The sequence below is a fragment of the Vollenhovia emeryi genome, unplaced genomic scaffold, assembly GCF_000949405.1.
Source record: "Vollenhovia emeryi isolate VEMERY1.0 unplaced genomic scaffold, V.emery_V1.0 DF939122.1, whole genome shotgun sequence".
Classification (NCBI taxonomy): domain Eukaryota; kingdom Metazoa; phylum Arthropoda; class Insecta; order Hymenoptera; family Formicidae; genus Vollenhovia; species Vollenhovia emeryi.
The window spans coordinates 1,046,811-1,072,330 of record NW_011967244.1 but is presented as its reverse complement, the minus strand read 5'-3'; the positions used below and the strand labels follow the sequence as shown (position 1 = coordinate 1,072,330).

Below are 25,520 nucleotides of genomic sequence, written 5' to 3'. Positions count from 1 at the left end.
TAGTGGGCATTACTTGATCTTATTATCCTATTTTACCTTTATAATGCCCCAACAAGGCCCAATGCCCCAAAAATACCTAGTAATACCCAGTAATGTCGTAAATCTGGTACACCACAATACCCTCGGCGGTTTACCCCTCAGTTGGATCCAATTAAATAAATAGAAAGGTGCGCGCGTTTTTACATAAACCGTTTTTACCCGTAGAACAAACAATAGAGAGAAGATTTGCGTACCTTGAAAACCCTACACCCCGAGTAGAGAGCGAATAAAATGAAATAGGGAATGGAGGGTTGTCGATACTCTAAAAACACATCTTCCCCGCAATCCGATAGTACCGCCTCTTGCAAAGGAGGAAAACACTGAAAAAAGCTCCCATTGTGTGGCGATATCTAAATTATTCAGCTATGCAGATCCAATTTATTCACACTTGATACCGAAGGAGGGAGAATGCGGGTAACCCCGTTAAATTTAAACGTCCCTATTTCCACAGATTGAAAATCCGCGAACCGCCGCGACACGGTCGTAAGGACGGCGAGCGGGGGAGGGAAAGGGAGAGAGGAGGTAAGTACGATCGTGGGTATCGCGAATGTCTGGCACAAACGGCTCGTGAAAACGAGTTGAGAAACTCCCCTTGCGCGCGCGGGGCCTTGGAACCCCCGGGGGCGTCGACAGCCCCGCCGAGGGGGGCGGGGGCGCGCGCGAGACGAGGGTAACGAGGCCCGTAACCGAATTTCCAGATCGTCCGCTCCTCGACGATCCTCCTTCCGGAGACGCGCGTCGTCGGGATCCCATTCTCGCCAAGTGGAGCGAGAGATTATGCATTGAACCCTCCCCTCCCGCCCGGAGGACGGAGAAGTGCCACTGATTGCCTGAGTTTCGCGTCGGGGCGACGGCATGCTCTCAGCCGAGGGGAGGAGGGAGTCGTCGCGCTCGCGGATCGCCCGCCGGCGACGCAGCCGGAAGTCGCGAGCGGCGAAAGGGGAGCAGCTTTGGGAGATAAATAAAAATTAACTCGTTAACTGGGGCGACGCTCCTCCAATTCGACATGTTTCTCCTGCAATTCTCACCGGCGTAAATGCAAACGTAATTTTAGCCCCCGGTGCGACGCCCTGGAGAGAAGAATTTTAATTATTCCTCCCCGGAGTCATTCAAAATTAACTTCCCGCGCGGTTAAGACTTCCTATTGTTAATTATTATAGAAACATCGTGGAGTTGGGAAACTTACCGGGCTAATTCAATATTCAGTGTCGTAACTCCGGCTTAAATTTGTTAAAACGACGGCTGTTTTCAACTTTCGCGACGCACGGCTGATATTTATCCGGAATCTCGGCGACGACGGCAACGACCGTCGCGCGATTCCGCCCCGCGGAAGTTCCCGGCGTCGTCGCCCCCGACCTGTTGTTACAAGATTTTCGGCGTCAGATGGTCGACACTTTTTCAATGTAGTCGCCGAGCGGCGGGCACCCGGCAGTTTTTCGATATTTTTCAACGCCGCGTCAACACCACCCTTCCCCGTCCCGGTTTCCCCGCGCTCATCCGCGCGCATGGACGAAGATGAAGTGGCGTTCGATCCTCGGGAACCGAGTTATACCGGAAATTCGACGCTCTCAGCACTTTCGTCACGTTGAGCCCTTCGGGGGTGGGGCAGGTTAAGGGAGAGTATAGACGGGGGGGGCGGAATGGATGAGGGAAACCCCGAAAGTTCGCTGCCGGCAATTAAGGACCGCTCCTCGAACGTCGAGAGTCACCCGATCGGACACCGCGGAAGCCGCAGGCATCCTTAATAAGGATGTTATACGGACAGGCGACTCCCCGGAATTCCGTTTAACTCTCTTACCGCACATTTTACTTTTACTTAACTGACCTCGCGGCGAGAACGCGCGGGGATCCACGACTCTATCTAACGCGATAAATTGCGACCTGTCCGCACAACAGCTCGCGCCGAAAGGTATAAATATATTAAACCGTAACGTATGGTAAGTCACCTCTTTAGGGGTAGAATCCTCCAGGTAGGAGATCTCCGTCGGCAAGTCAAACCAAATGCTCAAAGTATCAGAACTGGCTTTAAGGCCGAATCAGAGCAATTGTCGACGCGAATTCGATTGGCGATTGTCTTCTAGCCAATGAGAGCAAAGCAGCCAGCGATTTAATCGATTCTCATTGGCTAGAGGGCAATCGTCAATCGCCAATCCCAATCTAATCCGAGTTGGCAATTGCTAGTCTAATTCATTGGTCAAATCGTGTACTCGTTGCGAAAAAAGATTTGTGATTGATTTTGGCGTTGAAAACCTGCTATCTCATATTACAAACCTGTCATATAATAGAGGACTTTCCTCTAACAATAAGTAGGGGTGTTTCGGCAATCAGGCGTGGCGAGGCGGTGCGAGATGCGAATTCGGAAAGAACGTTATCAGATACGAGGATTAAATGAATCCTAATTACATTCATATTAAACGGAACGGACGAGTCGGAGAACAGCTAGAGTTTTCCGCGCGGCCGCGAGAGCAAATGCGACAGCGTCGTCCACGTCCGGGCGAGACGGTCGATGAGAGGCGCGCGATTTAGGTTCGATTGTTTCCTCTCGACGCGGCAGCCGTCGCTCTTGTACGGGAGAGCTACGAAAATGCTCTTATCGCAAAGAGGATTTTCCTAACACCGTCCGCCAAATCTTCCGTGTCGGACGTACACGAAGGGTAAGCATCTCCCTCTAATCTTTGCCCCCCACCTCCCCTTTCACCCTCTTCCCTCGCTCGCGCATGCATATCCTCGCACACGGCAGCGCGGTATCCGATCTCTCCTTCCCGCGATGCTTTACAGTTTATTCCCTCGCCGATAAAATCCGAAATTAACAGTCGGTGGTTTTGTCTAGGAGACAGAATGTCCGAAACTTTGGACAACGATCGCGTAACGATGGCAAACTAGCGAGGCGGTGGAGGGGGGGGGGGGTTAACAACAGTGAAGATCACGTTGAACTTTGAGGTGACACGACTTCCCGCAGTTGAACCATCTAATTTTTGCAACACCAACTCGAGCCGATAAAATTTTCGAAAGAAATGTTCTGATAAATGGAGATTTGGTCGTTTCATACTGAAGATATTTATTAGCGCGTTATCAGACGCGAAGTATTTAAGATATACGAGGGAAATATCGAGAAATCTCGGCGTTTGGTACTATTTTAAATTTTCGTATTCAGTCTATAATTACGGTCACGATACAAGTGTAAAAACAGTGCGAATACTTTGAAATGTGTATAATAGAGATTTTTTGGAATATGGTAAACGTCCTCATTTTAAATTTTCATATTTACGTAATCAGAATAAATGATGAAATTGTAATGATTGAAATTTCAAATGATTTGTTACATCATTAAATATGCATACATTTATTATAGATGTTGTAACTAAATGAACAACAAAATGCAAGCAAATAATGCCAGCGTGGGGGTTTAGCGAATCCCAGCGTTACCATCCCCGAGTAATCAGGTAAAACGAGATATTGAAGTGGGATTTAAAATTAAACTATATTTGTTTATTAATGAATATTTATTCAAAGTACGATTTCGCTCTGGATATTTTCCTCGTGTATAACGCGGATTCAGTAAAAATGCGCAAATTATCGCCATTTTTGTTTTTACCTGCAATTTAATAACGCGCAAGGTATAAAATAACATATATGTATAATCCAGAAAATCCGGCCGGCTCATAAAATATGGATATAATCATTATAAAATTGACGAAACCCCGCCTTGGTCGTCATTTATTCCAAATCGATATCGTTTTCGACGTAAACTTTTTTTTACTCGCGATAAAATCGGAAATCGGTCATAAGTTCTCTCTCAAATATCCGGAAAGGTATCTCATCGAGATGCAGCGTGGTGCTTTTAATTCCTTTCGCTGGTACAATTATAAAGCTTTAATAAAATTCGAGAGAGAGGGGAAAAGTCTACTATATATGTCATCAGTATATTTGAGTATTATTTAAATTACGACACCGCTGCTACGGTTTCTTCTGGCGAAGGGGACAAAAAACCTTCTTCTTGACGAACGTTCGTCCCACTGATATATCTTCTTATGAAGATGGAACCGATATAACTTGAGGGGGGAGGGAAGGGAGGAGAACCAGAAGTTTAAATTTAAATTGAGAGATAGAAGTCGTGTGGATCGGGAAATAACACAGAAATAACTCGCAGGTAAACCTGTGACGTCAGAGATGTACGAAAGTTATTATCAGTCGCAGGCGGCAGAAAAATTAAACGTTTTAAGATGAAATCGTATCCAAGTATCCCCGAGTAACTCAATAAAGATGAACTAATTATAAAGAGATAGAGGAGAAAAACAAATATAGGGAGAAGCAATAAAACCGTCAACGCGAAAGACATCGATCTTATATCCTATCATTAACGTCCGTCAAGTTTGCTTAAGATTGTGCACGCGATATTCTAAGATATCAGCCTTGCCTGCCTAGCTTCTTTCATTCCATTACACGTTATTCGGCGCAAACAGCGACTTATCTTTTATTAACTTTCCTCGGACGTCATATAATTCCGCAGCTCCTAGCATTAAATACACTTCACGCTCTTTAAACCTATTAAAAGTGCCGTCTTAAATATAGCCTTACTCTTCGCTTCATTTTACGATTAGATACGGTTGATTCTGTCAAAACAAAACGAAGAATTTTCTTAAGAGAATATTATTTTTACCGAGTACTGTTAGTTAATAGAAACAGTCAAAATAGACGGAGAATCCTAGAGAATCGACATCAGCAACACTTCGGGTCAATATTTTTCGATGGCTCTTTCCGCAACGAGCGGTGAATGCGATGAAAGTATAGTGCATTTTTATCAAACTCGCAATTTTTTTACATATGTTCTAATGGTTTGCTCGGATCAATGATCTTTACAGCCGTCATTGCGAAGTACTCTCTATGGCGTGCGTCGACAATTGATAGCTTTACATTTGCCAATAAAACCATGTGTAAAATTTGCGGCGCACTTCTCTCTCGTTGTTAAAAACAAATTCACGGCGGAGCGTTACGCAAATATAAACACTGCTGGAGTGTCCCTCCATGCAAATGCATGCTCTGAAACGATAAACAATGTAACAAGTATCTTTAAATGTTCCGTTACATTAATAAACTGTTCGATTAATATTTAGACAGGAAGCTCCATTTCGCATCATCGCATTTGCATCGTAAATGAATAAGCGGAAAACAATAGCGTTGAAATCCAATATCGTCAAAATGCCGCCGCTTTTAATCCACGTTGGCAATTCGCGACGTCAGAGATAAACGTCTAACACTGCAGCTTAGTGTATCCAATCTACAATTTGATTTTCGCAAACCGTTCGAAGCGGCGTTTCAATTTGTACCCCCCCCCCCCCCGATAGACGCGCGAATTCCTCCCGGCGGCATTTTGCACCCCCCTTTTTCAAGCCGCAGCCGCAACAAACGACCCCGCGATTCGGGACGAGGCGTTTCCCGGCGCTAAAATCCGGGGGAAAAATTATCTCCCGACGTCCGACGCGTAGCCGCCGCGTTCCCTCTCGACGCCGATGGCGACTGTTTTCCGCACCTGTCGGGGAAATCCCCTTCCGCTCGCGCCCGGTCCGCGCTTTCGGCACGATGATGAATAAAAGCACCTGCCCACACACACGCCTGGAGAACGCGCGCGGCGCGCGCGCATCGCCGACATTATTAAATTCCTTTCTATATTACGTTTTCTCGGGGAGCGAGTGTAATCTTCTGGCCATTCGTCCTCCCCCTTCCCCCCTCCCCCGCGAACCGGAAGAAAGGGGTTCGCGCGTGCAAGGTAATAAATACACCCCCTGGACAAATTGCCTCGGCCATTTGACATCGCGCGCGTCGGCCCGGTACGACGATCTAATAACAATCACGTACAAGAATGCTCAGCATGTAGATCCACACCCCTTCGCTTACTCGCGCAGTCCCCGTTTAGCCCCCGCGGCCCTTGTTACTCGTCCGTCGCATCCCTCCCGCCGATGAATGGAAACTTACGTCGCCCGGATATTGGAATTTCCTCGGCGAATTATACCCCGAGTTTAATCCCGTCATTTGCAAATTGCTCCTAGTGAGTGAGACATTCGAAAATAACAGCTCGCGAGTCGAATTCGTGAATTAATGAGGTTGTACCGCGATAACGATAGGTTACTGTACGGCCAGTGGAAGGTTATATACGCGGAGAGAATTTTCTCTTAAAATTGACCCTGAAAATCATGCGATCGTGGAACGACGTGGTATTTTGAAGAATTTTATGAGTTTTTTTTTAATTAACAACGAAAGAATGTGAATCGCCAGTAGTTGATTAACGATAGAAAGAATTGTTGGACGACTTTCGGCTGGCAGACGGTTTATTTATTTAAATCCGACGTTTCGACCATTGTGGTCCCTTTCAAGGAATTCAACAATAATATTACGTCATTGATATTAAATTAAAAAAACACAGGAGGTTTGACATCCATCTCTGGGCATCACTCGGAGAACTATGTTAGAAGGCACGTCCATCCGATGTAACGACCACAGTAGGACTTGAAAAGGATCACAACCCGAATGGTCGAAACGCCGGATTTAAATAAATAAACCACCTGCCAGCCTAAAGTCGTCTAACAATTTGTTTTATCGTTTTTTAAATTGTACCATATATTTTACTAGTAAAATGCATACCAAGTATAATTACTAGTGAAAAGTGTGGTAAAATTTCGAAAAACTCTCATAAAATTCTTCGAAATGTCGATTACATTAATCTTCAGGGCAAAATTTTAAAAGACAATTCCGTGTATCTTTCCTGTCAAATATCCTGATAAGAACAATTGTTGACATCACGAAGCTTAGGTTAATTAAGTGCATTCCGTGTTATCCATTTGTAAAATAAGATTCTTTTCACTTTTGGAAGTGATTGGTACTCGCCAGATATTTACAAATTATTCCTCCAATTGATTCTTTCGCGTAATCACAATTTAATAAGGCCATACGTGATGACACCCTTTCGTCGTTATGGCAGACGTGATTTCGAGTTCGACAATAGAGATAATATTCTAACTGCACCAACGATCTCGGGATCGATAGTGCATTGGCTTCTGACACGCCCGAAGCACGCTGATCCTGATGTGCGTACGGCTGCAACGCGCGCATACGCGACACTCGTGCACACACACACACACATGCACGCACACGCACACGCGCGCGCGCGCGCGTAATCGCGTCGTCAATTGGATCCCCACGCTGGAGATGGAATCAAGCTCAATATGTACTCATGAATCTGAATCAATTCAATAGCCAAGTGTCGTTGCATTGAAATCGCGTGTGATATTCGGAAAAATTGCTGTTTCATTCGCTGTATTATACTTACGGTGTACTTCGCTCGGGCGGGGTGCTCGGTACAATCAGGCTCCTATTGAAACTTAGAATTGGCTATATTCACGATTCGTAAAAACGTGTAACAAGTACTTAAAATTTCGCGGAGGTCGGCGCTCGTGGAAATGATATTTCAGCCTCATTGAACTCGTGCGTACGAATTACGTAAAGGAGAGAACGTTTTTTTCTGAAGCGGGCGGAAGAGATCGGCGACGATTTTCGAAAGAATTCTTTCGCAAACGATCTAAAAACATCGCAGTCCGCGGGTAATTCTGTACACGGAGAGAACTTTCTCTCAAAATTTAACTCGAAAATCACGTAATTGTGGGACAACGCGGCATTTCGAAAGTTTTTGGAAACTTTACTATATATTTTTCTAGTAATTGAACTTAGTGTAGATTTTATTAGTAAAATGTACGGTGAGAGAGTTTTCTCTTAAAATCGTGTAATCGTGAAACATGGCATTTTGAAGAACTTTGTAAGAATTTTTCGAAACTTTACCATACATTTTATTAGTAACGTATCGTGAAATTTCAAGAAATTCTTACAAGGTTCTTCAAAATGCCATGTTGTTCCACGATTACACGATTTTCAGGGTGAATTTTAAGAGTGTATAGTTACACTCATATTTGGAACGTATTGTCAAATAATTGGGACGTATTTGAAATGCTTTGCCCGGCTTGCAAATAACGATGCCGTTTCCTAGGATGTTCGTCTATCAGCGTAGATTTCCTCTGAGAAGCTAATTATTCAAAGCCCAAACTATTCTTCAAAATATTCACAAAACTTCCGATATTACTCGCCATATATTTGATTGCGTCTCTGTTCGTTGTTTGCACACAGGCGTACGTTTCAAACACGCATACGCGCGCGCACGCACACATACGCAAAATGCCATATTGGCGGTAAACAATTACGTTCAACTGGGTGCACTAATTACGTTCGCATTCCGGAGCGCACCGTCATGCGTTTTCAATTGTACACGAGCACCAATTATCAAGTCGCTTTCGGTAAAATCGGATTTCATCCCTCGAATTTCGTCACACAGGCACGAGAGCCTCTCTCATTTCCGACTTGGCGGCGTTACTCCGAACCGGAAGTCCTTTAACATTTCGCGATTCATCGCTGACCCAGTTCCTACGTTGAGCTGGAGATCGAAAAATTCAGCGATCAATTATTTATTTAATTATCTCCGAGAACCTACTAATCGTCGTATGATTATTATTTTCAAAACTTGTGGATTATTAAATTCCTTGAAAAGGACCACAACCTGCATGACCGAAACGTCAGAATCAAACAAATAAACCATCTGCTAGCCTAATATCGTCTAACAATTCTTTTTACCGTTAATTAACTACTGGCGATTCGCATTCTTTCGTTAATCGTTATTTATCCTATTAATTATTTTCGAGTTATAGCCACACTGAAAAAAATGATCTCGCAACTGCAGCAACAATTTTCTAGGTACGAGCAAATAACTGAGATACATATGGTAAATCAATAGCCCATGCTGCGACATCGCATATGTTTTGTATGTAAACAATTTAAGTAACGAGAACAGAATTTCTTTCTCAATTGTTAATGAACGTTGGGAAGAAAGTCTTCCTGTGGCACGCACCCATTATAACTTTTGAATGTGCTACTACAGTTACATTTCCGACAAAGATTATTCTAGCTCTGATACCGAAATTAATTTTTGCCCAACGTGAATGATTAATATTTATATGATATTTAATCATGAAACCTAAACTTTCCAGAAGGTATTACTAGAATGTTCCTATAAATTTTGCAGGTTACAAACAATTTTCTAACAGACAGAAAAAAAATGCGATACATTTTTGTCGCGATTGCTGGAAATCTACCTGCGTTAGCAAGGTTTTTTTTTAGTGTAGAATAGGTCCACCCTCACAGATATTCCTCGAAAGTTTTCGAATCGCTCTGCGGTCCTGCAGAAATAATTCACAAGAGAATCGGCTTTTCGCCAACGATAAAAATCAGGGACAGCCTAAAAACGATATCGCGTACACACGTGTGCCTTTCCCCGGCTATCAGCGACCGCCCTCAAAAGTCGGGGTGGCGTGGAAACGACGTGGACAGGGTTTTTCGAGTGAAAAACTGATACTTTTCGGTAGCCCGGGAACATCGTTCGATCTTATAGCCCTCCTCCCCGCCGACCCCCTCCCGGATGGATAATCTGCCGTGGACGCGGGCCCCGGGGTTGCTGAGGACTTGATTGATGGCAGCGCCGGTTCATTCGCCGAGCCTCCGTCCGTCTCTCCCGCAACCGGCGGAATATCCCCGATACGTCTCTGGCAGGCACGTACTACAATGGTCGCCTCGGTTTCCCAGGCGCGAGAGCGCGGCGACCAAGGCATCCGCGCGGGGGAGGATGGTAGGAGTGCGACGCGGCGTATCGCTTTTCCGTCCGCGGGACAGAGACGGCGAGGGAAATCGCAGTCGTGTCGCGTCGAGAGGGTGCGAGAGGATGCCGGCCGTGCGCAAATTACTTGAGGTTTCCGGCAACTGGCGCTAATTGAATTCCCCGATGAATCGAAGTCTGCATAGGGCGCCCGAGCGGAATATTGGCTCTTTTCAACGGCGCTTTCAATGGACACTCGGACCGACCGATCGGCCGGCCGACCGGTCGACCGGCCACCCGACTCGCCGCCCCCGCTGCGGTCCGTCCAGGCCGAAACACTCGACACAGAGAGAATTAGAAAGCGACCGAGGGACGCGGTTCATTATATTATGCACCCGCGCAAATTTACGCAGTGATAAAAGAGTACTTTCAAGTATAATACAATACTAACAAGATGATAATAAATAGGAGTGTACCTTGGAAGAGGTGGGCACTAATAATATTTTGGGCGCGGACTGGAACAGGACTCGAACCGGGGTTCTTCCGCTTCCCGGACGACCGCTCATCCTGCTGATTGCGAACTATCCAAGCTCACGCTCGATACCCTTCTCGTTTGCTTACCAGAGATGTGCGAGTCATGCTTTTGTGCGGTCGAATCGAATCTTTTGAAAACCTTCGAATCGAATCGAATCGAATCGAATCTTTCCGTGTTCGAATTCGAATCCATCTTTCCTGGACTCGTTAAGAGCGGATTAGACTGAATCGAAAAGTCCTCTACCATTTTGCAATTTTCGCGATAGTCAACGAGTTAGTAATTATTAAAAATCGCTGTCTTAGCCCGGCCCAAGTCAAGCTCGCGGTGAGATGTGGCCGTCCCGCGATCGGCATTGCTAGGTGCGTCGCTGAATTGGGTGGAAGGCCGGGCTAAGACAGCGACTTTTAATAATTAATAACTCGTTAACTATTGCGAAAATTGCAAAATGGTAGAGGAATTTTCGACTCAGTTTAGTCCGCTCTATCCGTAAATAAGAGACGAGGGGGGTATTACATAACACCCTGTATATCCCACGACGATATTCCGCGTCCCCGTCAACGGTATTTGTTTAAAAAAAGTCACGAAGCAGCGGCAAGATAAGTTTCCGTCGCGAGTCTCAAACGTGAGGACGAGACACGACCGTCGTCCCCCGAGGAGCGCAGGAACAAAGGACCTACGAACTGTGTACCCGGGGCGATTAACCGGGCGACGTGACGAGAGACGGCGGTACGTCACGACGACGAAGTCGCGAACATGCGTCTGCAGCGCGCGAGATAAAGGCCACGGCTCTACAGTAGATAATTACCCTGTCTTTGGCCGGGTATCCCGTACGCGCGCGTTATCAAGGCGCCAGGATAAGGCAGACGGACAAGGGGTTGAGTGGGGCGAGGGGAGACGCGCCGCAACTCTTACTCTCGGCGTCTCTCCTTTTTCCGCGCCGTCTCGGCCCGGCAGCGCAAATTAAATGACCGCGAAAGCGCTTTGAAGTCGGGGAGCCCGCGCCTCGTGAGAGGCGAGTAATTTATTCCGGAGTCGCGACGCGAACAACGGCGGCCGCACGTTCGTTGATTATGGCGCGCCAGACGCGTTAATTCGTGACGGCAAAACGCAGCCGGCGCGGTAGCGCCCGGTGGTTTCGTGAGCGGAGATACAAGCGTTACAAGCTTTTCTTGCCGAAACACGGCGGGAGCTACGCCCAGCCGACGTTACGCGACGCGACGAAAATTCTTGTAACTTAAGAGGATGCTGGAGTGAGTCTGCGCTTTATGCATTTAGACAACTGTCAATTCATGAAAATATTTGTGTAATACACAAATTATGAGACTTATGCGTACAAATCGACAGTGTGCCACTATCCGAACTAAATCAGAGGACAGAATGGTATCACTGAAATTAAGTTTAGAAGTGTAACAAAAAATCTATTCACTCGAATAAGTTATAGATTAGGGTAACCTATAACTTCTTCGAGTGAATAGATTTTTTGTAAGACTTCTGAACTTCATTTCAGTGAAACTACACTGTTCTCTAACTTATAATTAGTCCGATTAGTGGAACACTGTCGGTCTGTACACAAAAGCCACATAATTTGTATATTACGCAAATATTTTCACGAATTGAGAGTTTTAGGAGCAAAGGATGCAAAAAGAGCAGAATCACTCCAGCATCCTCTTAACGTCTACACGATGTCACGCACTTTCGTCCTTGCCTCATCTGACGCTTTTCTCGGGGCAACGGAGCGGGACTCGAGTGACGTTCCCGGCTTTCGCACTCGGAATTTTTTTCAATTCAACGAAGACCGAATAGGACAAATTGTTAAAATAAACGAAAGCTCGATCCGCGACAGAAATTAAACTGCGTGCAAATATAATAAAATAAACAAATATACAAATAACAGCAAGGGAGAGAGAGCGCGCGCGCGTTGTTCCCCTCAAGTGATAACATTTTCAATGTATATAAAATAACATTCATAAAAAAAAATGGACGCGCGTGTAGTTTTCGATTTACAATAGCAGTACCAATACCGTTTCGGAGGGGGATTGTTACTGAAATTGCTTGCCGCGAGCTCCCCGATATCCTCCCAATTTCATTCCAATATACGGTCGCACCTGTAAAATCCTTGAGCGAAGCGGGAACTCGTCTCGGGGGCGAGATACAACGTCTCGGCGAGGCGCGGCAGCGCGAGGCAGTTTTTTAATAAAGCCAGAAATGAAGGCGGTAACTTCACACTTACTCGCGTGTGTTTATACGCCCGCGCGGGTCTCTTTTTTAAAAGCGGGACGCGGCGCAGAGAGGAAATGAAGTGAGGCCGCGTCGCGGATTAACTTCCGACCGCGTTGAATAAATAACCGTTTGTCCGCCCTCAAGTATGACCAACGGTCGCGTCCGCGCAGCCCCCGAAACGGGGTTAACGTGAAATCCCCCCTGGCAGGGGGCTGAAAAAAAAACCGGGAGGGATTGTTAATGTCTCGAAATTGGAGCAACCGTGACAAAAGTTCCAGCGCGCCGGCGGTAATCATGATACACGGCGCGTTCCGCGCTTCTCCCCCCCCCCCCATCCGACGCCTTTTCCCACCCGTTCTTTTTCCTATCTGGCTTTTATATCGCGCGATCCTCCGTAAATCCGCGTCGTTCGTTTCGCCGTCGTTTCGCGGAACCGCTCCGAACGCCGGCGTCTGCGTCCGGGCTCGCATCGATCAGAGCCGCGCGCGGAGAACGCATTGCGTTACACGGCGAAATTACATTACGTCGCCGCTCGCCTAACGGAAACGCGGAGCTGACTGTCTCTCGGAATCCTAACGAAATAAGTGTACATCCACGTGAATGTGGAATAATGACGATGGAGTTAGATCCATCATCCCCGGAGTACGGAGGCGGAATTAGAATATGGACCGGAACTTTGTTGTGCGACGGTGTGTTACGTACGCGACGAGCGTCGGGACAGCGAGGATCAAGTTTGGAGACTCAATCATGCATGAACCCGTGAAAAGTGAAAATTTTCATTGACCAATGTTGAGTTCGTCAGCGAAACTTTTTCGCTCTTCGCTAAAGAAAAAGATTCACGATCGAGCCCTAGCGCGGTAAATACAGGGTGTTATATAATACCCGCCTCACCTCTTATTTGCGGATAGAGCGGACTAGACTGTGTCGAAAAGTCCTCCACCATTTTGCAATTTTCGCAATAGCTAACGAGTTATCAATTATTAAAAGTCGCTGTCTTAGCCCGGCGCACCGCCCAATTCAGCGGCGCACCTAGCAACGCCGATCGCGGGACGGCCACATCTCGCCGCGCCCTTGAATTGGGCGGTAGGCCGGGCTAAGACAGCGATTTTTAATAATTCATAACTCATTAACCATTGCACAAATTGCAAAATGGTAGAGGACTTATCGACCCAGTCTAATCCGCTCTATCCGTAAAGAAGAAGTAATGCCGGGATTACGATGAACTTAACGTAACGGGACGCGACGGGACGTTACGTAACGTAAAACCTAAACACATTGTTTTTATATGCGGCTGATTACGATCGACGTGACGTGAAGTGTCAGAACTTAACGCAACGTGAAAACTGCCAATGTCAAGCTTCACGTCGCGTTGCGTCTAGTCGGGCTGTTCACGTGACTCTTTCAGCCAATCAACGCTCTCGATTCTTGTGCGCGTTGCACTCGAATTCAAGAGTGACATTTCAAGGTTACATCCGTCACCAAACTGGATTCTTCTCCGAAAAATCTCTCTTACACCAACGGTTCGTATTCGTTTCCTCTTCCGCAGTTGAGGATACAAATATCCGGCCAAAATTACATTACAAAATTGATAATGCCTCACAGCAGAATTCATTTTGAATTACCAACGCTGTCAAATCAACGCTGTCAATGCACGCTGTTTTACGACACGTTACGGCGATCGTAATTTCACAAAATACCTTAACGTTAAGTTCACTTCACGTCACTTCACGTCCCGTCGCGTCCCGTTATGTTAAGTTCATCGTAATCCCGGCATAAGGCACCCATTACATAACACCATGTATAGAGAAAATAAACTCGCGCCGAGATAGATCGCCGAGTCTCGGCGTTAAACGCGCGATTTTTGCGAGGCGGAGCCGCCGCCGCGGACTACATTCTGTCCGCGATTCGGAGGGAGAATCAGGGATGCGCGACGCGGCAGTAAGTTTGCCGCGATGGAGGGAGGGAGGAAGATACGGATCTCTTAAATAACGCCATGTATCTCGCATTCATCCCGCATCAGCTTGCGCAAGTCCCGGCCATTTTTAAGCGGCGACCTCCTCGCCGAGACGCGGATATCCGCCGCCGCGCCGCGCCCCGGCGCGGCGGAGTCCGCCTCATTTTTGTTTAAAAGTAATGCGGCGATTTCCCCGCCGGCTTACCTCGGTTTTTCTTTTAACAAAGAGAAACGTCAAGGAAAACTAATAGCGGGGGGATAACGAGCCGGGGATTACCGAGGCTTAATGCCGGAGAAAACGGTACGCCGGATACATATACCGGCCCAAATATGATGGATTACTTCCAGAATTGTATGGCGCGCATTCACGGCGCATCGCGTGCGCTTTGGGCGATTCTTCGATAACCGTTCGCGATAAGCGGCAGTTAACACGGCGGATACGGCGTTTAGCTCTTAATTGAGACAACACGCTTATTGATTACTCGGGTCTGCAGTCTCCATTGGAGATAGATTTGCGCTTAATGATTTTTTAATGGTAGATGTTACCGCTCAACGTACGAAAGTAAACGATTTTAACGAATCGAGCATGTGAAAGGAGACAAGAAAATCTTTGTCAGCTTAGTTTTGCTAAATTTAAGGTGTAATCGTCACCGCGCATGAGATTACACGCTTTTAATTAAATTTTCTCCTTGTGAAGTCAACATTTTCTCAAACCTACCACGGATATATGCGGAGAGAAATTTGCTCTTAAAATTTATCCCAAAAGTCATGTAATCGTGGGACAACGCGGCATTTTCAAGAATTTTCTGAGAGTTCTTTTTAAATTTTATTTTATACATTTTAGTAGAGGAAAATGTTATATCCTATTATGAAATAGGATCCTAATATGAGATAGAGGGGTTTCTGCTAAATTAATAGGCATCATCTGTTGGTTCCACCATGAATTTATTGCCCTGGGAGTGAAGTCTGTTTGGTGGAAAATTGATTGGTTGATCCTATATAATTGTTGCGTAAAAAGATTTGTGATTAAATTTACGACGTTGAAAACCTACTATATCTCATATTAGACTTCTATCTCATAATAGAGGGCTTTTCTCTGTACCAAATTTAAACGTTCAAACGCCATCAAATATTTAACTAATTCGGGTGAGTAATCCGACACAACTGGCAACAGGAAAACTTCCTTTATTGGCACAACGTTTCGGCCATGGGTTTTGGCCCTTATCAAGTGCAATCTAATAAATTCAAACGGCGCATGGCACGTGGTCAAACGCCATCGGACACCACTGGACAAAACAATGGAAAACACAGAGTTACAAAACTTGTCTATAGTACATTATAGGCAAAAAGGCTTATGTAAGGGGGGGGATAATTAAAATAAATAGATCAATAAAATACGTACGTTCAAATTATCTTTACGCAAACATTACATCGCTGTAAAAATGTGTCTGTAACACTGTAACAGTGCGGAAATGAGACTGAACTCATGTAGGTCAACCCGATGCCAAAGAACCAACCATTAAGAATATTACAAAACAAAATTTCAGGTGAAGTTTTAAAAGAAAATCCTCTCCGCGTACTTGCGATTTCGAAGTACATTCGGTATATCGAGACGTTAATATGTTAAAACGCTGAACGCAATGAACGAAAATGCAAGCCTATCTTAAGCCGGCGACTAACGATCCGAACTTTTCGCGGCCGCGAGAGGTAATACAAGCGCCTCGGAGAGACGGCTTTAATAGTAAACGTGCACGCAATGTGTGCGCGTGTTTCGTATTAACAAACATGGAAGCCCTCCAAGAGTTTCGCGCCAATCAAAGGACTTGCGTTCCCTCGTTAGCGAAATTTCCGGTGCGCGCATCGGAATACACCGTCTCCCGGTCGCCCGCTAACTGGCGGACCATACACGGAGTCGAACTACTGACAATTTGTGGCTGCTTAGGGATAAGAGGAGCCGATGCGCCGAAGACCTCGCCCAAATTTCGCCACACGTGAAACGTTTGTTAATTCGTAATGGAATAGCAATAGCAGCCACAAATGGAATTGAATTCCTGTATCTCGATCTTCGATCAATTTCGAGATGGTCTCTCTCCTGTTCTAAGAGGTACAGTTCACGAGTCTCGCGGATACTTGAATTGTAAAGCGCGCGAGAAGTTTCATTCAAATATTTAAGTATTGTAAAGATTTTCAATCATATAAAACCGTTAGCTAAGATCTTGAAATTCTTGCTTTTGAATAAAACGCGATATTATTAATGAACTCATCCCGTTGGATATACCTTTTCTCGCATAATTCGCAGTCTTTGTACGTTTAAATAATGATTTTGCTCACAAAGCCCTCGCTATGTTGTACCGTAAGAAGCGTTTTGACGAAACCGCAAAAATTATCAGCACAAATCGAAACTAACGTCGCGGTATCGCGGCGCACGCCTGTAAAGTCGTGAATAAAATTATCGTAATGCGTTACACGAGCGCGGGAGCAGACGGGAAAACGGGCGCTCGGGAAAGCCGGAGGGAAAAGTGAGGACGAACGAGACGCGATTGGAGGATCGAGCGTGCGATCGAGCGGAGGCGAGCGGCGCGTATTATTGAACGCGCTCTATCCGGTAATACGCTCCGTCGCATCCGGCGTTATCGGAAACTCGTTGCTCCGCCTCGTCGAAGCCGTATTTAACGGTCGGACCGCGAACGAGTCGCGGACAACGACGCGACGAGAGTGACACGGCCGGGGGAGGAAGTGACGAGGGGAGGGTTTTCTTCGGCGAGCGCGCTAACGAGTGAAGCCACGTAACTAGCGGGCGTATTGTCGCGTTTGAATGCACAAGGCGCGGTTGGTTGAATGCATTCGCCGCCGCCGTCGTCGTCGACGAGCCGACGAGCCCTCTCGATGGCGAATGACGGAATTGCTGACGTGCTCTTTCAACGCGCTTTCACGTCCCTTTGATCCGCGTCCAGCCCTTTCAGCCGTTGCCCCGCGGATTTGTTCCATTTTTATAACTGCGAAATCAAGACAATAGAACGATGTTGCGCGTTGTCACTTTTCGCTCGTCCAACATCCCTTCAAATCTATATGTATATGCATTTAATTCGGAATTGCGCCCCCCTCCCTCCCTCTCTCTCTCTCTCTCTCTCTCTCACTCTCTACAAAACTCCATTGCAGTCTATCGCAGTGTAAATTCTATAACCGGCTTATAAAATAGATCGCACGTAAATCCCGCGTTCATCGTCAATATATCGCTGCATTAACCTTTTTTTCTTCCGGTGAATCGGAAAAATGGAGTTACATGAAATTAATTCCCATTTATCATGTAACGATCGGATCGATTCTCGAAGCGACAGCTCGCGGAATCGAACGCCGGGCGGATCGGACAGAGAAAGAGAGAAAGAGAAAGAGAGAGAGAGGGGGGGAGGGAGAGAGAGAGAGAGAGAAGGATAACACGTCCGAAAATGATCGAGCTCGATCGAACGCGGCGGCGAGTAGTCTCGTACCGCGGAGAGCGCATCGAACAGACGCGCTGAATGATTAATGCACTCGGGCAAATACTTTCAGCGCATGAGGTTTGCCGTGCAGCAGTTACGCCACCGCGCCACGCCGCGCTGTCTGCCGCCGCCGTTGCACGCGATGCACTCGGGCGCGCCATTAGGACACGATTGATCACGTGTATTTGTAACTGCTCAAACGTTACCCGCCGAGTGATCAATCGTGCAACCAGCCCTTCGACAGGACCGACCGACCGACCGGTCGAATTCCAAAGTGCCCTACTACCCGCGACTCTCGCCCCGGCAGTCAATGATCTTCTTGAGCGGCGATGCGGAAACTGCGGAACACCCCGAGAAGAGGGTCGCGCGAGGGAATTTCCAGCCGAGCTCCCGATGAGCTTTATCTTCCCTCTCTCGAGCGGGAGGAGGAGTGAGGATAATAAAATTTCCCGATATCTAAAAAAAAGTCTAGGAAAAATAGCGCTATAATTATTAATAGCAAATGAGCAGTTTTGTCAGTGTTTATTCGAGGAAGATCCCTAGTCGAAATTTTGGTACTTTATTGACACTTTTAAGGATAATTTACACCTATTTAGCTGATCTATACACCTACATAGACCAGCAATAACCTACTTTGATGACAGTATATTTGTTTACTCCTACCTTGAATCTTTAATTCTAAAAATTTACTTTAGCTCCTACTTAAAAGGACCTACTTTAATGCCTAAATTGGCAAAAGTAGAAACCGACACTATCAATTTTAAAGTAGGAGTAAATCTTGTACTTGCAGTTCAACCTCTTTTACTGTCTTAGGTCTTACTATATGTATAATAGAATTTATAAAGGTTCAACATAGGGCCAAAATTTCGACTCGGAATCTCTGAAAAAATACGCAGACCACATCGGGAAAGTTGAGTCTCCAAAACACGCTGGTATTTTTTCCAGAATTTCAAATCTCCTTTTTTTTTAATAAGATGTTAACCGCAGAGATGGAAACCACAGAGATGACAAATGAAATAATGATGCTTCACAAATCGATATGAAAGTAATAAAAGTCTACTCTGTGTATTTTCGTTGAAATTATTTTAATAATTCGTCGGAAATCTTGCTTTCAGCAAACAGGAGCTGTTGCACAGTTTCCGAAATAATTAGAATATTATTGTTTCCCGATAATGCCGGCAGTGTTTGCGAGATGGTTCTCTCGGGATTTATTGGACGCGTTATCAACACGCGTGCTTGAAATTTTTTCAGCCGCGCTATCGATCGGACGTTTTGACGCGAAGGAAGCTGCGTTTCAGCGCGGAGGACGGTGTTTCGATGCACAACGAGATTCAACATATGTCGCGGGAAGCATAATTCTCGAGGAACGACACACCTCGCTTCGGCACGTTTCGACCGTTTTCCCCCAGCAAACGCGTTTAACATAAATTATCGGGCGGACTCTGCGCGAACAAGAGTCTCGCCGCTGGCGAACCCGCCGACTCGCGAAGATCGACGTGGAAGCGGCGGGTTAACAAGAAGGGAAAAACAATGCCTTAAAAATGCAAGCGTGATATGCGCGAATAATAAATATCCAACCGCTGTAACCGAGAGTAAAACACGAGGGACAGGAAGAAAGTAGGTGGCAACAGATTTACGACGGGCAGCTTTAAGTGAAGAGGAAAGGGGAAAGGGGGTTGAAGAGGGGAAAAATGTGGCGAGAGAAAATGTGAAAGAGAGAAAAGGGGGCGGAGGGAGCGGAGGGGAAAAGTGAGGGACGGAGAGACAGAGAACGTAAACGAGTGAAGAATTGAATGAACAAACATCGAGTTCGAGTTATATATCTTGAAAATGAGAGGGGAGGAATAAAACAGGCTACCCTTTGTGGCATACGGTGAAATACGTTTCTCGGGAGGACCGCGCCGACGTCTGCGAGGGCAACACGGGCGGACGCTAAATAGAAAAATGATTGCTCCGTAGATCGAACGCGGGCGTTTAATTAAGAGGAGAGAAACGGGCGAAAATGAAAGGGAAGGAGCGCGCAACGCGCAACAAAATAAAATTTAATATGTAGAAATTGAGCAAACGAGGTGGAAATGACTGCAAAACACAGGAACGTCAAACTCGCGCGAAGCCGGCAAAATAAGCACGCGGCGCTTTGCTGCATTACTCGCAATCAACGTTAGTCGCTATATGTCATTATACACACACCCATATACTATATATGTGTGTGTGTATGCATGTGTGTGTGTGTGTGTAACCAAGAGAAAGAGAGGAGTGATGTTGGAAGAAGATGAAGAGACGTTAGAAGGAAAAGCTTCGCTTTCTCCAAGAGAAACCATTTCTCGACTTCGCCGAGATACGGAGATGAGGGGTTGCGCGGGCGGCACGGAAGGGGAAAAAGGCGAGGGCAGATGGAAACGAGAGAAAAAGCGAGAGAGAGGGAGAAAGGGAGAAAGAGGGATGAAGGTACGGAGAGGCAGCTCGCTAGAAGCTTCCTGTTCCCCGCCGGAAGGAGGAAACGCCTTTCCTCCATTCTTGCACCCCCCACGTGCGCTACCTAACCATCCTCCCATGCCACCTCGTATCACTAAGGTACCCGGTACTTCGGTCTCGTTCACGACAACGAGATATTTAAACAGCCGTCCCTCGGCTCGAGTGCAACTCCAGCGCTGTGATTTAATATAAAATGCATCCTGCGCGTAGCAAATATCTCGCCATAAACGCATGTAGGTGTGACACGAGCTTTGGCCGATATTTTCTAATCTAATCCTTTCTGCCGCGCTAATAAATTCTACCGCGGCCGAAAAGAGCGAACGTCGCCGCGTAAGATTGATTGTAAATATGTATACGTATGCATAAAAGGTTGCCATAAAAAATTGCCATTCATAAAAACAAGTCTCTCTTCCGCCCCGACATATTTCGAGAAATATCGCGATATTCTACCGAGCTTCGCGCAAACCTCGTTCTACCCCTGGTCACATTTCGCTTTCAGAATTCAAACGTGCGCGAGCGGCAAAGCGACGGGAGAGGCTGCTATAACTCCCGCGGTTCCCGACGGTCGACGAGACTTCTGAAACGGCCTAAGAGGAATCAAATAAAATTCTCCTCGAGAGAGGAAGAGCGCCGTCTGGCGCGGTTATGGAGCGCCGCGCACGTGCCCCGTGGAGAAGCGGAGCGTCGCGCCGTCCTCTCTCGTAACACGATCTACACGTCGCGACGTGCGTGCGAATAAATTCGGCAAGGAGAACGCGCGCTGTCACGCACGGCGGGCAGACTTACCGGTGCAAGTGGCCAAGAGACAAATCGCCAGCAGAACCGCTTGCTTCCTGGGTAACCTGCAAGCAGAGGAGGAGGACGGTGATTATTGATTGAGCGCCCTAGGCCAATCGAGAGACGAATCGAGAGAAGGGTAACGCTCGACTTCGACTCGCCGACTATCAGACTCGCGATTAGACGGATTAATCTCGCGCCATGCTCCGCGCGCGCGCGCCGGAGCGCTTAATTAATTGCGCGTTTGTGGCTTTCACGCGGATCTCTCGCTCAAAACACCCGCGATTGACGTTACAGAGTCGAGCGTTAATCTTCTAAAGCCGCCAACGTTCGATTCTTATTTCTGCTTTGCGTTCTTTACTCTACACAGGGAGAATTGTTTCTTAAAGTTTATGCAATGGCATTTCCAAGAATTTTATGAGTTTCGTGAAATTTTACCAAACATTTTGCTAATAATTATACTTAGTATACTCTCTAAAAGTCAGTAGATTATCACTGAAAACGGTGACTATTCACTGATTCATAGTTATAAGTGTAGCACTGGATAATTCAGTTGAATTTTTTCTTAAAATTTCTCCTGAAAATCATGTAATCGTTGGACAACGTGGCATTTTCAAGTTTTCTAAAATTTTACCATAAATTTTACTAGTAAAATTTGAAATATATGGTAAAATTTTTGACGTGGTTTCCAGGGTAGATTTTAAGAGGAAATTCTCTCCCCGTGTAGTTTATTGCGGAAAGACGAACGGCGTATTTCAATTTTGACTATACCGATAAGTAAATTATATGAAAGAATGACTACGATATTATCCATTTGTTTATACCTGTAAATTTGATAGGCAAATAACGCGATTTTAGCAATTATTTGGAAAAGCTCCAATTAATATTACATCAATATCCAATTGACGATCGCTTGCAACAGAATAGAAAGTATAACAATAACGCGTTTCAATTTGTTATACGCAAACTGTACGCATATCCGTATTAATGGTTTCAGGAGTGATACGATAAGCGAATCAACCAACGGATAGATGAATAGATAACCGCATTAAGCGGATTATATTCCGTTGGAATATCTCGGCCTGCGCGATCCAATAACAGGTATCGTTTGCAACTGCAAGTTAAAAATAAAATCCCAACAATCCCGACTGACATTACAGAGACGAGATACGGCATCGTGTCAGCGTTAAATTTCGTTCCGTAAGTGACGTGTTTTTAAAACGTGGCACTCGCAATTTTTCGTCGGGTTATAAATACCGCTGTGCTTGTTTCTAACTGACAAAACTCGGTTACCCACCGGCGGAATTGCCTGTGCTTAAATAAAGTTATGCAACGACACGGACACGATTGTAAATTTAGCCGGAAACTTTAATCAAATTGGGTCAAAACGACGACGGAATAATCTCAGGGTTGAAATTGCTGCCAAAATGATTGCGAGCACGGTTGTGCATTGTCATGACGGGCACACACGCGTCGCCCCAACTATGCGTTGTCAACTTTCATATTCGTCCCGCAATTAAACTGCCGGCTCAAAAAGAGCCGTGTAATGACAAACGTTACAAAAGCGTATCTCTAAATAAAGTGCAAGAGCTTCCCTCGAAGGCGAGTTCCGGAGAATTACGGTTCAAGTTTCACATTAAGACCATTCGCCTATAGTATTTGATTATTAAACTACTGTATTCTCCCTTCTTGCAAAATGTGGATCTACAACAAAGTGATGAATATTCAACGGCATAACGGAACGATAAAGTAATGAATATTTAGCAAGAAATAAGTACAGACTGAAAGTTGCCGCTCGAGTTCTCAAAACATCCAGCAAGACTGTACTATACAAGATGTTTTTGAGACAAACAGAGAAGAGGGAATTCTCACTCTCGGAGTGACTCTTTTCGAGGACAAAGCCCTTTAACTGCGTAACTGCGAGTCATTTCGAAATGCTCTTTGCATACCGTTACACTGGTCGATCAAACTGTATTATTTCCCCGGGTGCGGCGATCAGGCGGCAGACCGAGTGACATTACCTGGCGGGTTCACCATAGGTATGTACACGTTGTTACATACTGCCACGTCGATTACATAGGACCGCCAGTCCGACGCGGACCGTCCCGTAACATCAACGGTAAACAGTCTTGGGTTAATTGGCGATATCGACTTTGGGCGTCTGCACCAGTCTGCACCGTCGAACGAGAGAGAAAAAAAAAGCAACAAGTACCTTCCGGCCCTCGGAAAAATTTCCACATCCCACGGGAAAGTTAGCGCGGAGTGTCCATTTTATAAAGTACCATTCTGCACGGCAAAAAATTAAAGCTGTTTTTAAAAGAGGAGAGCGGAGCTTGTTCTTGCGCGGGCAAGTTGTTACGATGTAATTTTACAGAAATCTACGAGAAGCGGCGCGCTACTTAGACGAGGCAAAAATGAGAGAGATAACCGGACGCGTGCAGCCCATTTTTAACCGCAGGTGTCGTTAGCAAAGTAGTATACGAAAATGTAAAAATCTTGTTTAAAATAACGCAGTCCGATGTGCGCGCTGTGCATAATTCAAGTTCCGCCACACTCTTAAATGTTACATCTACTTTCGTAACGTTTTTGAAGGAAAGCAAGACAATTGTCGAATGTTATAGATAATCGACAAACAGGAATAATCCTTCAAAAATCCGGAACAACTGGTCTCCCCCTCACACAGGAGGCGCGCTACATAAAATGGGTTTTTGTACGAATATGTACATTCCGTGTTACATAAATAAAGGTGGTTTTACACCGTACGCCGGGCAATAAATCATGGTTACTGACCATCGCGCGGTTATACTGACCACTTGCTTTTACGAATCTCTATTCGGAACAATCGCCACGCAAATTAAGTTGATTTTTCCCCGCGTAGCGAAATCTTTTTTTCATCCTTGAACAAAAGCATGATGGATTATCTCTTGCGGCAGGTACTCGAAAGTGATCTATTACCTTCCCATATATATTTCCCCTACTTTTAATATTAAACGAAAAGTGTGCAACAACGCACAATCTCCACTTTCCTTGTCTCGAACGTTAGAACTGATCTCGTGAGACGCTTTAAGTCGTAAACTGAGTTGCGGCATCGTCGAGAGAAGGGACGAAGATCACAATCAGACCACCAGAGAGCCATGATACCAAATGCATTGAAATATATACGTCATATCGCCGCCATACGCGCCTCGTATCACCTTCAGGCACTTGCCCCTTCAATTACGATAATGGTAGGCTTGAGTGTTGCTCACGCTAATCGCCGCGGGAATTAATTTGAGCGTTCACACGGCTATCTTAGCGGCGCTATGATAGCGTCGCATTAAGTTAGATAGGTATCCCATTAAAACGGTCGCGCGAATTGCGCTTTACGGCGTCACGTGCGCCACATGAGGATGCACGCGATCTCGCCTTAATCGCCGTGACGAGCGGCGGCGACTTTCGCCCGTGTTTTTCGTATTAATCGTTTCGTTTGACCACCGCCGCCTCCGCCAAACGCCATTATCCGCCGTACGGAGCCAGCAGAGATAACGTTTGCGCGAGAGATAACGCACTGTGGCATTCCATGAGTGACGTTTCCATTATCTGCCACGTGCACCCCGCGGTGCCGTGTCGGCACTCAGGGCCGACTCGGTATATGACGACGTTCCTCGTCAACGTTCACGAAATAAGACGCGAGATAGATCACGCGACGTCGTAAGAATCGTGTAAGTCAAAAATCGCCAAGTCCGAGGGAACGATTCGCGAAAAGCCATCTGGATCATTTTCACGTTTCACTCGCTCGAAAAAAATTATCTTGCAGCTGCAGCTACAATTTTCTAGGTACGACAAAAATAACTGAGACGTATAAATGATGTGTACTGCAAAATCGCATGTGTTTTGTGTTTAATCAATTTAAAGAGCAGAAACAGGATTTCTCTCTGAGCTATTAGCGAATGTTGGGAAGAAAGTCTTTCTATCATAACGTTTGATTGTTGTACAAACAACAGTTATATTCGTTACAAAGATTGTGCTAGCTATGTCACCAAAATTCATTTTATACCCAATATGAATTTAACATTTAGTCATGAAACCCAAACTTTCCAGACTAGAATGTTGCTGCTATAAATTATGCAGGCTACAAACAATTTTCTAAACTTGGTCCAAGTTCTAGCATCGTGGACACAGGCCTTAACAGATACAAAATGTAGCAACAAATTTGTGTTGTGACACCTAGACGGAGAGAATTGTCTCTTAAAATTTATCCTGAAAATCGTGGGACAACATGGCATTTTGAACAACTTTATGAGTCTTCTGAAATTTTACCATACATTTTACTAGTAAAATTTCAAAAACTCTCATAAGGTTCTTCGAAATCGT

At 45.7% G+C, this 25,520-nt stretch overlaps 1 protein-coding gene across 1 annotated transcript in view; it reads right to left on the bottom strand.

Annotated features, from left to right (window-relative positions):
• The window catches only part of LOC105569878 (cadherin-87A), a 252,472-nt gene that overhangs the window by 103,997 nt on the left and 122,955 nt on the right, over positions 1-25,520 (bottom strand). Inside the window, exon 4 of the mRNA XM_012026669.1 lies at positions 21,177-21,232. Within this exon, the coding sequence (XP_011882059.1) occupies positions 21,177-21,232 (56 nt within the window). The remainder of the gene's footprint in view (positions 1-21,176; positions 21,233-25,520) is intronic.